At 38.3% G+C, this 16,169-nt stretch overlaps 1 protein-coding gene across 1 annotated transcript in view; it reads right to left on the reverse strand.

Annotated features, from left to right (window-relative positions):
* Positions 1-3,304: 3,304 nt before the first annotated feature.
* Tafa2 (TAFA chemokine like family member 2) overlaps positions 3,305-16,169 on the reverse strand; it is a 98,151-nt gene continuing 85,286 nt past the window's right edge. Inside the window, exons 2-4 of the mRNA XM_050163900.1 lie at positions 4,622-4,774; positions 3,515-3,639; positions 3,305-3,352 (exon numbers count right to left, since the gene is read on the reverse strand). Coding sequence (XP_050019857.1) covers positions 3,305-3,352; positions 3,515-3,639; positions 4,622-4,774 — 326 coding nt within the window. The remainder of the gene's footprint in view (positions 3,353-3,514; positions 3,640-4,621; positions 4,775-16,169) is intronic.

Genomic DNA, 16,169 nt, shown 5'->3' on the forward strand with positions numbered 1-16,169 from the left:
AGAAAGAATTAGAAAGAAAACATCAAGAATAAAGATAGAGTTAGAAAAAAAAAGGAGGGAGAACATGAGCAAGGAAGTCAGGACCGCAAGGGGTGCACCCACCCACTGAGACAGTGGGGCTGATATATTAGGAGATCACCAAGGGCAGCTGGACTGGGACTGAAAAAGCATGGGATAAAACCGGACTCTCTGAATATGGCCGACAATGAGGGCTGATGAGAAGCCAAGGACAATGACACTGGGTTTTGATTCTACTGCATGTACTGGCTTTGTGGGAGCCTAGCCAGTCTGGATGCTCACCTTCCTAGACCAGGATGGAGGGGGGAGGACCTTGGACTTCCCACAGGACAGGGAACCCTGACAGCTCTTTGGACTGGAGAGGAAGGGGGAGAGGAGTGGGAGGAGGGGAGAGGAGTGGGGGGGGGGAGGAAATAGGAGTCTGGGAGGAGGCGGAAATTTTTTTCAATAAAAAATTATATTAAAAAAATTTTTAAAAAAAGGAATATAAAAAAAAGTAAGTCTGCTAAGTTCTTGCTGTAAACCTGACTTCTGATGTCCATTTTCCAGTCAGGGAGAAATGATGGAGCCACAGAGCAATCTAACTCCATCATTTTCAGCTGTTGGGCTCCTGACTTCCCTTCTACCATCATCAGTATCAACTGCTAACCCTGAGATGCTTCAGGAAAACTGCATAACAACCACAGATCATTTCCCTGGCACAAGAGACACCATTAGTGTGCTGTGAAGCAATTTTCTATCAGATTTTGTGTCATCACAAATTTGTAGGAACTCTAGATAACCCTGCAACCACCTAAGTTAGCAGAGGAAAAATTAAGCCATTGATGTATCAGAGGGACTTGCAGCCTTAAGAGACAAGGCTACAAATGGTTCAAAACTTAAGCATCAATGGCTGTGTTTGGTTTAAACACTATATAAGCTTGCTTTGTAGGCTCACTTATTGAATTGGCTTAGAATTCTCTGAGCCTTCTGCCCTGGCATTACACACTCAATGTGAGGCTTTCCTTAAGCAGTCTTTTCTTGTCTGCTTTCAGTAGTGAAGGCTGAGCTGGTAACATAGAGACAGAAACAATAGAGGCAGAAGAGCCATGGTGATGGATATGAAGCACAGAAGTCAGTGTGGCAGATGAGTTGTGGAAGGGAGAAGACAGACATTTGTTGACAGTTAGGGAAGCAATTTGGGAGCATTCGTGGCAGAATTCATGAAGGACATAGAGGGATAAAATGATACAAGGATACTGAGCAGACAAACTCAAAGCTGGCTTCAGTTCTGTGAATGGGTGAGAGATATTTGCTTTTTTCTCCTATCTGCTTCCACTTGCCTATGGCCACCACTTGTAGCTGCCCTCTACACACATAGCAAAAGCCATCAGGGATATAGAGTTTGAAGAGCTTCCTGCCTGGTTCCATTTTTTATCCTATGATGTCAGCATAACCCTCAGCCTGATGATGGAAGATCATGCATCCTATAAGGTCCTCCGCTGCCATCTCTTCATAGTGAAGAATGAAAGAAAATCAAAAACCATTGTTTGATAGCATGTAGTGCCATACTACTAAAGCAAGCTATAGGATCTAGACGTGGTTTTCCTGCCCAGAACCACCCATTCTTTCACCTGTCCTCTTTCTACACATTGGACTAAGTTCTGTGAAGGTGAAGCCCAGTTTTAATTTTGAATTATTGAGAATTGGCCAACAGGGAAAGTAATGGCACCATTAGAAAATAGTTTTTGAGAATTTCAACATTGCCTTGACCTTTTCATTTCAGTGATCCAGAAAGTTAAATATATTCTGAAAGGTCTATCCCATATGAAAAGAACTGTAGGAAAATTTAATAATTATCATTTAATAATATATTAAATCATATGTTAAAATTAAGTTGCAGTTACATATTAAGGGATCAATTTTGAGATTCAGGCTATGTAGCTGAATCTTGGTCCATCAATTAATTACCATTATGACCTTGGGAAGCCAGTTAACTTTGCAAAGCATTGGTTTACTCATCAGTAAAATGGAGATGAAAATATCTTCTTTGTGGAGCTATTAAGCAGAGTAAATTAGATAATGTATTTAAAGTACCTTGTTCAGTGTGCAGCATATGTTTATGGGTCCAGTGAATGTCCGTTTCTCCTTGTCCAATGAACTAACGAAAACACGGAATGGCTATAGAGAGCTCACTTTTCTTCCTTACTTACTTTGCCAATGTCTTTCAGAATCTCAAATCTTTAGTGAATTCCCATTATTCTTATTTTTGGTAGGAACGGTGTGAGGGGAAATAATTTCATGGTAATAAATACCTTACAAGAAAATTTTACATCAAGAAAATGTTGACAAATCAGAAAGAATTAGAACTTTTTCCAGCCCACTGAATAATAGAGTTATTCTAACTAACTGACCATGTACTTGACACAATTCTGAAAATATTTTCCCAAAATTTAGCCAATGTATTAGAATCAATAACTGGCAAAACAATAAAGTATGTTCTTTATTTGTGCTACTTAAAACATGGACACATCTGAGTGCATCTAGTGTTAATGTATTGATGACATTACTTGACAAGGTTGAATGTGTTGGGATGACAGCAATAGAATAATCACCTGAAGATACTCAGAAGAAAAATTTTAATTTCATGTCAATTTATGATAAATAATATTATCTATCTTGGTGTCACTTTTAATAAATTTTTACCATTATTTTGTTTTATTGTTCAATTATTCAAGTTCAGTCAATTGCCAACTTTCCTTCAAAACAAATTGAAAAGTATAAAATTTTAATTTTCAATTATACTTTTAAAAATAAATAATTTATATAAAATTACACATAACTTTCACATATATTATTATATTTAAAATGGAAATCAAATTCTTTCAGTCCTGGAAATTCATGCAGTCAATGGGAAATTAAAAATTAAATGGCTTCTTGCTCCTCTCCCATCTCCATGGAAGTTCTTGAGACCAGAAGTCCATCTCTGACCAAAGCATTGCTTCGTGTTGATCCTGAATCATCTCTCCATTACCCATTACAAAGATTGCGACCCTTTACTCTTAGAAAACTAATTATCTCTCCCAAATTCAGGAAAATCAAAACAACCCCCTTCACAATACAGACAGAACCCAAGTTGTAAATATATATGGAGCCATATGTAAACTAATCATATGGAATCTCTTTTAGAATTTATTCCCATAACTACTCAGCTGAAGAACAGGGCTTGGGGCCAGTTGTCTACCATGTCTGTGGAAGTAGGGGGCATTCATGTTGTTAGCAGAACCTAATGAGAAAACAGTGTTCATTAATCAGAAAACATGGAGGCGGATGACATTTGGTAGAAGATGGTATTCTGAAATAAAAATGAGCTATGAAGAAATGAATTAGTGGGAAATTCACATTATATAAAGCAATACCATTCCATTCTACAACTTCCCCTTAAGATGCCACAGTACACATCCTGCTCTCCACTAACTCAGAGATCCTTTGCCTCCCAGGCTGGCTCTCCACTCACCCTGGTTGTTTTCACTTTGTTTCCAGAGGAACAACTCCACCCTTTCCGATCTGGGAGGACTTTACACTCCTCTCCCTCCAGGCATGGCTGCATATGACACCACCATTTTTGTTCCACTATGGATGCTGTAAGGAGGGAGGAGAATTAGCTCAATATTTCTATTTGGGATTGCCATGGGACAAAATGCACTGATCCAACTAATCTATTTTGTATTTTCAAGACGTTCTTTTACATATAAAATTTTATTTTACCACTGTAAGGACAACTAATATGGGATATATAATAATAAATTTCTAAATGTTCAACAGAAAGTAATAACTTTACTCACTGTGTTGAAGGTTGTTTCAAGCGAAAATATAGACTTCATAAAACTAATATATTGAAAAACTCTGCACTGATTTATATAAATACATAATAAACCATACCCACGCCAAGATGAATCAATATTTTAAAGTCAATGAAATGCTCCCCATGAGCAAGCTGAAAATCAGGAGACTGTTTGTAGACTTAATATGTTTTTCTCTTTTTCTTTATCATAAACAGCAATTTCTTCATAAAAAATATTCCACATAAAATTACTGTTTATGATGTAACAATTACTAGCCTCACACAAAGATTTGCAATCTACTGTAATAATATTAACTATCAAACAAAAAACTGACATTTACATCCATCTCCATTGAAATCATTGTATGTGAATTTTGTTTGCAGCCAGTCATTCATGCACATGGAGTTAAATTTTTTTCTCTTATTTTTAAACTCTGTCCAAGGTTTTTGAACATATATTACTTAACCCTATATAGCCATCTTGCATTTCCTAAGTAATTTATCTATCTACCATCTACCAGGAAATCTGTATTTTATGGCAACAATATCAGAAGCACATTGACTAACTGGAACCTCGTTATAATGCTTTTGTAACAGAACAATGTGATATGTGATTAACTCTAGCTACAGGTATTTGTGTCACACAAAGCCCCCCAGGTAACTTTCTTTCTGCCGTGTGATTTACGGTGTGGTCCCCTGGGAGTGACTTCAGTAGGTAGCATTATAGTGGGGTTCCAGTTCTGACGATGTTGTAAGAGTGAGCAATGAAAGAGGTCGCACCATCCACACAAGATGGAGCCGCTCGTGTGGTGCCTGCCACCTGCCCAGGGAAGCAGGAGCACTTGACCGTCTGGGACCGTTCTTCTATCTTGTTCTTGTTACAGCATCTGTGCAGGGCCACCACCTCGCAAGTTCCCGTCTTAACATGGTGAGCTGTGCAAACAGAAACAGAAGAGAAAACAATGTTGAGGAAGATTTGGACACTTTGTTTCCTGTTTTTCAATGAGAAATATTTCAAATAAAGCTGTATAATAGATCTGCCAAGCAAAGAACCAAAAATACAATAATGTCGGCGCCCTAATACAGATTTGATTTTTTTTTTCTAAATGTACTGAGACCATTTCTGTCAGCAAATACTTGGTGAAGCAGGAACAATTAGTGACTAGACTAGAATGAGCTGTTAAAGGAATCTGAAATATAGAAGCAATCTGTAATTCTGTAAAAGTGTATTTATTTGTGCAGTTCATACCTCTCTCTTCAATGTGTTAATCACCAGAACATAAATCCCTGGAAGTGGTACCCTTATAGTAGGCTTGTTGAGGCCAGTCATACAATCGCAGCAGGGTGATATAACAGTCGTGAGCCTTCCCAGCGTAGAGAGAGAGGCTTTCGCAGAGGACACCCCTTCAGGAAGCAGTGACATTGTGTGAACACCGCAGCCTCAGAATATCCTGCCCAGTTTCCCTGGAAATAAACTAATTGGAAGACTCTAAAAAAAATACCACCATTTTCTTACAAGCTCCAGCCAATGTCAGGACCCATAATCATTCCTCTTTCCATTTTGCCTGAGGAGACAACTTGCCACGGAATGGCAACAACTGCGGGCAGAACTTGGATGGATTGCGTCTGGAAGCCAGCCACCTGGAAAGCCAGTCTCATCAGCTGCCAAGCTCACAGAACCATTTTTCCGTCCTCAGAGGAAGACGAGTGACTGGGGATGATTGAAAATTCGGAATCTCAAGACATGCTTTGGAAGGACTCTAGTTTGTCTACGTCAGAATTGCTTTCTCCCCACATTTCTTCTTTAACTCATTGTCCTTAAAATGACAGACCACAAAGTTCCATCTCCTGAGATTAAGAGCATTTTTAAAAACAAAATTAAGCATCTACTAAAGGAATGTGCTTCAAGAAAACATTTTAATGTAACATTAAGATAATAATTTAAATAGGTAGGGAATTGGCTATAGTTTAATACTATATACTACATAGTTTAATACTATATACTACATAGTTTAACACTATGTATAGTTTAATACTTTGAACCTTTTCTCCCCATAAATAAGATCAGCGCATCATGCATTTACATCAACCTGCCTCTTAGAGATGAACAATGGAATTGGCACTTAACTCACCTAAGCTTTTCTGGAGATGAAAATCTTACATAACATAACTCCTTATCCCTCCATGTGAGACCTAGAAACTGACAGGCGCTTCTCAGAACAGCTAGGAAAGGGGTGCAGTCTCCAACACCATGAGTAGCTGTGTCACCATAGACGCCAGTGGCAGAAGTTCTCTATGTTTGAGTCAACTGCGTGTATTGAAACCGAAGCTAAAATATATAAGACCCAGACTTCTGGCCTGACCCTCTTATACTCTATAATTTTCCCTTGGTTGAGCATGAGTCACTCACTCTTAACTTCCCAAACATACCATGTTTCTGTTATAATACACAATTGATACTGCCTGTTGCACTGTACTTGGTGACAGTTAAAATGAGTGACTACCACACATTACCAACTTCTCGGAGTACTGGAGCTGTGATGAATTAACAGGACAAAGATGTTTCCTGTCCTCAGGGAGCTTACATTGCCGGGAAGAAAACAAATAATAAACACTCAAGTACATTATGAAGTCAGTAAATATTTGAAGGAAATCCACTACAGAGATGTTGTTGAGAGTAACTGAGGTGGGGGGCGGGGGGGACTCGCATCTACATTTGAAAGCTCCAGGGCATTCTCTAGAGTAGATGTAGTGTGAATGACAGGGTGAATTATAAGGAAGCCACACCCTTTATGAAGACCTAGAGAAAGAGAGCAAACGCAGAAAAGAAAGGCAGTGGCCTGTTTCTGAAACTGAAAAAAAAATGTTCTCCTGTGCTGATAATAAGAGCAGGGTGGCTGGGGGTGGGGCATGGGTGGACAAGGGAGAAGTTGAGGGAAACGTGTCAGAAATGTGGGGCTCCTGTGACATCTTATAAAGAGATTAGCTGTTTTGTTTTTGTTTTTTTTTTTGTTTCACTTTTTTTAAGAGGGGAAAGTCTTTGGACAGCATGTGTATCCTCTTGCTGAAGAAGGTGATAGTGACCAGCTGTAGGAGTCTAGGTGCTAAGAGGTTACTAGCTGAGGGCATAACTAGATGGGGGAGACCATCAGGGGGAGAAATGTTCCAGTGGAAATCTAAATCATGAAAAATTAGAAGCTGATGGTCTGCTGGGCGGTAGCTCTCACCTTTAATTCCAGCATTTAAGAAGCAGAGGCAGCCTGATCTCCAGGTTCGAGGACAGCCTGGTCTACAGAGCAAGTTCCAGGAAAGCAGGAGCTACCAAAAAATCCTCTGTCTTGAAAAACCAAAATGCAGCTATCAACTAAAAACAAAAACAAACAAAAAGGAAAGAAGTAATGGTCTAATAGAGAGTATCTGAAAAGGGGGCACGGTTGACAGGAGGCAGGAGGAGGGAGAGGAGGATTACATTTCTTTTGGCCCTGCTAAGCAAAAGGTTGATACAGCCCCATGTTATATCTAAATAAGGGGACTATTCATGAAGTGGAGCTTGAAGCAGAGGATTGGACTGCAAACACACACAACCCTGAGATCCCTAAGGTTGTATGGAAAACTAGAAACTGAAGGAGACCGTTGTGGGGATGTGACCCACCCAGGGGAGGAAAAGGAAATGAGCACTAATGGTGGATATGTCATGGGGAAGGCAGCAGGACTAGGGGCAGCTGGTGGGGACAAGGGAAAGCACATAGAACAGGAGCACTAAAGAGCACAGAATAAAATACATCTGACGGCAGGGATTGATCAGCACTGTCAGACCTGCTGAAGATCCAATTAAATGAAAAGAAGTAATTGTCCATTTAGAAAGTAATATACCCTGGATCACTAAGGCAATCTTGAGCAGAGGGAATAAATCTCTGACAAAGACATCAAGAACAGGTGAAGAGAAAAGGCAGTACTTCCAATAAATGGTCTTGTGATACATGACCACCCAGAAGAATAAAGTTAGACCCTTGCCTTACACTACATAGAAAAAGCAACAAAAAGTGAACCCAAAGACTTAAATAAAGAACCTGGAAGTGCAAAATTATTAGAGTAAAACATACACAAGATATGTCTATGACATTGGTCTGAGCATTATTTTTTTTAGATACAACTTTAAAAGCACAGACAACAAAAGAAAAGACTGAAAAACAGATTACAGCAAACTCAATAAACTGTGTGGCAAAAGATAATCAAAAGAGAAAAAGCCTGTGGAATAGAATAATATTACATAAAAGGTGATAATAATAAATAAAAGGCTAATAATAATAAATGATTATATGCAATATATGTAAGGGGCCCAAGCAACTCAAGCAAGAAAACAGCCAAATTTAAAATAGACAACTCACGAGAATAAAGATTAATCAAGAAAGGATGTAGACAGGACTAACAAAAATATGGAAAATGCTCAATATCTTTAATTACTAATGTGGTATAAGTCAAAAATGAGATGTCATCTATGTCGAACAATTATTATCAGAAGCAAAGGCTAGGAAGTGTTGGCATGTTGAGGAAAAGGAACGCTTGGTTATTGTCACTGGGGATGTAAATGGTCCCAGCCATATGGAAAATAGTATGCAGGAACCTCAGACACAAGAACCGAACTTCTGTATGATCTAGAAACCCCAATGAAGCACACATTCAAAGGGAATGATACTCATGTATTGAAGAAAACACTTAGCTCCTGTGGTTGCTGTATCTCTATTCATAAAGCTAAGAAATTGAATCAACCAAAGTATCCATCAGCAGGAGACCAGACATACAAACAAAAGGGTACCCTTCAGTATAAAGATAATGTGATCCTGCCATTTTTTACAACACAGATGGACTTCCAGAATACTGCATCTTTAAGGAAGCAAGTAAGGAACAAAAAAGAAGGGTACTATATGATCTCATTAATATGTATGATACAAAAAAGTTTAACTCAGGGGAGGATAACAGTAGTTACCAGGCACTAACATGGAGAAGCAAGTAACGCTTATAAAGGGAGACAAAATCTAAGTTAGAAGAATGAATTCAAGAGATCAGTTATACTACATGGTGATTACAGTTTAAAATGTCTAAGATTATAAATTTTAAGTTTTATTGCAAAAAACTACATGAGAAAATTTATGTATTAATTGATTCAAGATAGCAATTATAAAAATATACTTATTTTAAAATATCAGTATGTACAAAATAAATACAGAAATTTTGTCAATTAAAATTAAAAGTAAGTATAGTAGATTAAGCATAAATTGAATACATAGTTGCTAGATTCAAATCTAAGCTTCTTTCTGTAGCTGTTTCACCTAAAGCAAAGTGGCCACTCCCTCCAGACAATAGTTTTCTTCATCTCTACTAGGAATATTATCTACAGGTTAAGGATGAAATGAAGTAATATATAGAACATGTTTAGAACATTGCCTGTCCTATAGTAGATGTTTCTATAAGCAATCTATTATCGTTTAGACAATGAGAATATTCACATACTGACTAATTAGCCTAGGCACAAGACATGTATAATGGTAGGAGAAAAGTAAAACCATACTTGAAGTAAGCGCAGTAGAGGATAGTTACAAGGAAAACAGAAGGATACTAGCAAAAAATACAGTATAAAGTAGGAGGTAAGCTTGTAGAGAGAACAATAAAAATTTCTTTCAAAACAGTTTTCTGTGACGGGAAAAGAGAATAGAAAAATACCTGAAAAGCCTGTAAAACCAACAGAAATTTGTAAATGGATGTTTCAAAAAAGCACTCTTATTTTCTGGCCTGTCTTTTAGGGAGAGAGAAAATGACAGTGTGTGCAGGAAGGAAATGGGCAATTGAAAAAGAATCTTCTCAAGGAGGGAGAAGGAAGTGAGATACAGGGCACCCAGGGGGAAGTCACATTAAGATGATGTGGAGACACAAAGACATTAGCAAGACTAAAGGTGAAAGATAAGGGTCTGGAGGTGGGCAGGGGAGCCAACTGAGCAAGGTGAAGCTGGGGTACATGAATGTTTGATTTCATCTATTCTTCCTATGAAAAAATAAATTTTTTTAGAAGAAAAAGGACAGCATTAAGTAGGTGTCCACAGAAATAGAAATCTCAGAAGAAGCAGTAGAACCACACAGGGATTAGTTTAGACATGGTCACTTACAGAGATCATGAGAAATAAAAAGTGCAAAAGGGGAAATGATGGAGGTGGGTCTTGTAATAATAAAGAAACTGCCTCGGCCCTCATAGGACAGAAAATTAGGTAGGCGGAGTAGACAGAGGAGAATGCTGGGAAAAAGAAGCAGACGAAGAGTCGCCATGATTCTCCCACTCCAGACAGACGCAGGTTAAGATCCTCTCTGGTAAGCCAGCTCATGGGCTACACAGAATATTAGAAATGGGTTAGAACAATATGTAAGAGCTAGCCAAGAAGAAACTGGACCTAGCCGGGCCAGACAGTGTTTGAAAGAATACAGTTTCCGTGTAATTATTTCGGGGCATAAGCTAGCCATGCTGGCGGCCGGGTGCCGGGGACGCAGCCCCGCCGCTCCTATTTCAACACCTGAGTTTACAGAGCAGGTAGGGCAGAACATCTGTGTGGTTAGAGATTATGTAGGATGGTGGAATTTTGATGATTAGGAAAACAGATATGCTGCAGTAGCTATACTGTAAGGCTCCTTAGAAGTCTCTCCCAAGAAGGCTGGACCATTTTATCAGAAAAAAATAGCATCCTAAGTTCACACAAGCCCCAAAGCCTGACGTCAGAACTCCTAATCTATATTCTAGTTCATAGGCTTGACTTCTCTGTGCATGGTCCACACAACCTGGAATTGCCATGACTTACCAGCTACTGATTAACACCCTGATTAAATACCTTTCAAGTCTTGTCTCACAAATCCTCAGGATTAATTTCCCTGTGACTAGTCAGAGTCCATTCACCATTGCTGACCACTCTAAAAGTGCCCTGGCATCCTCTTGGGTCCTCCACTTCACTGTTTTTTTTTTCATCTTCTCCAGTGAATAGATGCTGCTCATCAACCTTCTGACTGACTCTCATGTGTTATTAACTCATCCTTTCCCTTCAAATGATGACTCTGTTTCTCTACCCCTAAACAGTGGTACCTTTGCTACTGTTAGAGTAGCCAAAATTACCTGATGTGATCCTTACTATTTAGGTTGTAAGAGCTGGGAGGTGTTAGACAAATAGAGACGATCACCAGAATCAAGATCTAAGGAGAACTGGAGATAGAGATGAAGTTTATGAAGGTACTATGAGCAAGAGAATGTAGACTTTGTCTAGTTAGATATAAAAGGAGCAAGGAGACCAGAAAGGGAAAGTGAAGCAATAGAGAGGAAGGGCATATGGTGATGGACCTTCCAAACATCAATTCAAAGGATTAAGGTAGAAAGAGCCCATCAGCAAAGGAAGACAAGAACTAGAAGAGATAGCCAGGGCAGTTTGAGCTTAAGTATGAGCTAAGCTGCTCAAGAACAACAGGGGCATGTGCTGTGTCCTGAGGACTGAGTCCAGAAAGAAAAGGAAAGGAGTACTTAATAACTCAGGAGGTAGTCAAGGGTCGAATACCTTAGAAACGAAGCCAGGTCCAGGTTAGATAGCAGAGAGGAAGATACAGCAATAGGAACGACTTGAGGTAGGAGAATAGTAGTGTTTTCTTGTGCTCTCTCATGCGTCCTGGAGAAAGAGTCTATCCCACCTAGGAAAGTGTCCATCAGTGTGAAAATATAGTGGGGCTGAGGAAATGGTGACATAGAAATAAAGTCATTCTGCTAGTCTTGCTCTAGAAAATGTCTTCAGGTTTGGTAGGTGGGAAAAGGAGGTGGTTCGAGAGCTCTTTAATGGGAAACCTGAGAGAAGATAATGCATAGAGTGTCAATGCTGTAAAGAGTCTGAGGCAAGATGGGGAGATGGGGCATAGAGATAGATCTTAAGTACAATGAGCAGTGGTTGATATTCCACATGAAACTTATACTGACTCTGTAGAGCAAAAAAAGGGGGGAGGGCTTTCTGTAGGCCAGAAGAGGCAGTGAGACCATATCAAAAGATATATCCAGAACCTTTAGGATGGTTTCCTTTTATCCAGTTAGACAGCATCATCTAAGGGTTTGGCAGTCTGATCTGAGAAAAAAATGCTGAGAGGATAAGAGAACTAACAGAGGATACGGTCTCTGTATCAGTGGATCAGAAGAGCCCTAAGACAGAGTGCAGAGAAAGGTCACCTTCATACTGGGGGAGGCTTCTGAGAGTGAGGATAACATTCAGCAGATCCCAGGCAAAAGACCTGAAGAAGTGAGGAGTATGATGAAAATCCATGGAAAGGACTGTTCAGACCTCGGACTGTTAAAACAGCTGCTATGAGTGGGTATTTAAGTACCCAAGGAAACACAGAAATGTCTTGTCAAGTTGGGACAAGAGTAGTAGTAAGGAAGGTATCTTAGAGATCCAGAAAAGGAAGAAGAGATGTGAAAGGGAACATGTTGAACAGAGAGTGTAAGGGTTGAAGACAACCAAGTGAGTAAGAATTACAGCTTGGTTAATCAGGCATAGGCCTTGGAATAGGCAATGAGAGTTGTTTGGATTTTTTGACTACCAGAATTAAGAGTGTTATGGAGATAGTTAGTAGGCAATAAAATAAGAGCTTTAACAAATGTGATGATTATGTTGTTAAGTATCTTAAGTCCCTCAAAAGTGAGTGGATACTGAATTTCACACACAAATGCAGAGGGTCGTATAGTCTGATCATATCAGCGTATGGTGGGTGGTGGTAAGAGAATATATTTCAGACCTGGGAATAAACAGAAAATAAGAGTGCAGGGGTCTCCTTTAGGAGGATGCTAGCCTGAAAAACAGAGCAGAAGGAAGAGAATTGTTATGTTGGGGACTTTTATTGGAAAACTAAGCGAGACATGGAATTTTTTGGATAATGTAACTTCCAGGAGATGGATCAGAACATAGCTGGAATTGAACATCCAGGAATGAGGTTTTTTAGAGCCAGAGGATCAGGGAGTTTTCTTTGAGATTGTGTCTCCTAGGAATGTCAGAAAGTCTCACCTACATGACTGTATAAACATTAAACAAACAAGGATAACACCAATAGACATGCCAATATGAACCAGGAAAAGTCAAGAGACCTCAACCAGACAACTAAGGAATATTGAGAGTGGGAGAAATTGTCTTCCTCGGGAAAGAGCACATGATTTGATTATCCAGTATCTAACGGTCAGCCCTGAAAACATGCATACAGATAATATTACACAGACTGGGCAAGTTATGTACTGAGGGATAGATAGATGGATGGATTAATGAATGGATGGATAGATGATAGATGATAGATAGATGATAGATAGATGATAGATAGATAGATAGATAGATAGATAGATAGATGATAGATAGATGATAGATAGATAGATAGATAGATAGATAGATAGATGATAGATAGATGATAGATAGATAGATAGATAGATAGATAGATAGATAGATAGATAGATGATACATGCATACATACATACATACACACATACAGATAGATAGATGATAGATAGATAGATAGATAGATAGATAGATAGATAGATAGATAATCAATCTTGCATTCAAAGTGCTGTGAGAAAAATATCTACTTTCAATATTCTAAATGCTGAGAAACACAGTATGGAAAGTGAGATATCTAAAAAGGAAACATCTAGAATAATTTAATTTGCCTTAATATGTGTTTGCAAATGTACAAATCATTTGCTATGCATCTTAACTTTCTCTTATAATACTTCTTGGAGACAAAGACTAATTTTTCATGTACACAGCTCAGCATGTGTATGTGTTCAATAAATGGAAAATAAGCAATTTAAGAAGAGAACACAAGTGCCTGTAGTTTCCTCTAAAAGGTTAATGAGATGGTAGGAAATTCAGATGAGAATTTTCTATGTAGATTCAGACAAAGCTCAGGATCAACTAATCTAATCAAATATTAAGGCTTTCCAAATTAACAAAACAGGCTTCATGGAAGATCAGTTAGCATCATATGAAAATATGAAAGACCCTGGAGAAGATTTAAATTAAAAAAAAAGAACTTTCTTCATGTCACAGTTCCAAAGTCACCGACATAGACCAACACGCACACCTTTGTGATGTTTTCTCTTCAATCATAAACTACATAAACAGAAATGCCTTCCAGACTTCTGTGATATGACATCAGATAATATGGGTTTCTCCGAATCCTTAACACAGCATACAAAGCTTGCCAGATTTCCTGAGGTTTTGATTTCACATCTCACTTTAGCAATATGACCTTTGGCCCTATGATGCTCCCAGAAGTGTGTCCTCAAAGATTCTTTTGCATTACAATTTAAGATCCTAACATTTTGACCTGCTGTTGGAACTAGCACATTCTGGTATGGTGTTTAGAGAGGCTTTTGCCAAACGCTGTGTTTCCAACTACTGTTCTATGATAAGAAAAGATGCACAGTACCAGGACAAAAAGCACAAGTCAAAAGAACCTGGCTTATATGTCTAGAGTTTTAGAATTATATATATTAGTAGCATTCAATGTGCAACATACACATGATATGGCCATGTTGGATTTGTTACCTGTGAACCCAACCAAAAATACAATGAAGATAAAATGAGTTTACATAGAAATTATATTTATGTGAATCTTTCACCTTTTGTCATAGTTACAGAACTTAAGATTAATACTTAAAAGCAAAAATATGTATACCAGATTCTATATGTAAAATAACTCATCCAGCCTGGAAACTATTTGCAGATTGATAGTACTTGTTAACATTTTTAAATGTCTACTACTTATTGATCTAAAAACACTAAATAGGAAATTATTATTATCCCCAGTCCACAGAGGAAGAAACTGAGATAAAGCTATGTTGAAGTTCTCAAGGTGGAACAGCAAATTAGAGTATTCGCCCTGCTCAAGACATCATGGCCTTAATGGTTTCTTGTGGTGGTTCTTCTGTGGTACTCTAAACACACAGCCCAGATTAAAATTTCAAATGTGAAAGACACGTGTGTGGTAACCTCTAAAGAACATGGGTATCCACTGAGAAATGTTTGATTTCAAACCCACCTTGACCTATACTCTGATAGAGGCTTATTCAAGTTCAATTATTTTGCAAATAATGGGTTTGATTCCTAGGCTGACTTCCTAGTGTCCTTCTGCGGACTGAACAAGCTAAGTCCGGTGAAACTCTTTGAAAGTGATCTATAACTACTTAGGTGTTAACGCTGTTCAATTTTTACCACCAGTGAAATTAACATATATCAAAATGATGATACGCACAGAAGCAACAAAGACGCTGCTATTAGAGAAAGTTTGCTACATTTTATGGAAGTTCTAATTCCACCTTTCAAAAACTCTCTGTACACTTAATTGTGTTGACAGAAGAGGGCTGTGAAAAAAACTCACTCTGACACTTAGCTACAAAAAAGTAAATTTAGCATCGTGTCATGAATTTGTGAGCATTTGCTTTCCTCTCCATTAGATTTCAATTCTTATTTGTATTCGGATTTGTCTCATTGATTCTGAAATTTTGTTTGTCTTCATATACTCCTATTTAATAGTTTCGCCCAGTTCCAGGGCTTCCCTGGAGAGTCTGTCTTATACCTTCTAAGTGGAAATAAAGCATGGCCTACATGCACCAGTGGTCATCTGAAATACAGGCCAGTTAGTGGATTTAGGCTGCTGTAAATCACTTTGAGTGGAAAAAAAATATGCTGAAACAAAAACTATTTGAGACAGCTAATTTCTCACTTTTATTCATTAGTATGAGAAAAGAAGGTGTATTTTTAGATTCTCATGCCAGAGCAATCTAATTAAAAGCAAATGGTCATTTAAATAGCAGAATGAAATTTCCAAAGTTCCCACAATTTATAAAGTCAGGATGATTAGGTTAGGGAGGAAATAGCCAAGTGACAATGCAGTTTTATAAGTTCTGTTTTCTAAAATTGCTTCAGAGGAGGTTGGGGGGGGGAATGAAATTAAAATAATTAGAATAAGAAAAGTTGTCAGTACATGATGACAACTCAGAACTTTTAACTCAACAGAACATTGTTTGGTAAAAAGAAAAAAAATGCTCAGCTTGAGCATTCCCAATGATTCACAGAGAGGAAGTGAGGAGGATCTTCAGTCCTACAAGAAATTTTCAGCTTAGACTTGAGCTCGATCACAAAACTTTTCCTTCTATATATGTAAACAGAAACTGTTCATTTGTTTCTCAACTTCCCAGATACCAATAATCACACAAAAACTATATTAATTACAACATTGTTTGGCTGATGGCTCAGGCGTATTTCTAGCTAGCTCT

The sequence above is a fragment of the Alexandromys fortis genome, unplaced genomic scaffold (assembly GCF_014885135.2).
Source record: "Alexandromys fortis isolate MF-2015 unplaced genomic scaffold, M_Fortis_MF-2015_v1.1 scaffold_125, whole genome shotgun sequence".
NCBI lineage: Eukaryota > Metazoa > Chordata > Mammalia > Rodentia > Cricetidae > Alexandromys > Alexandromys fortis.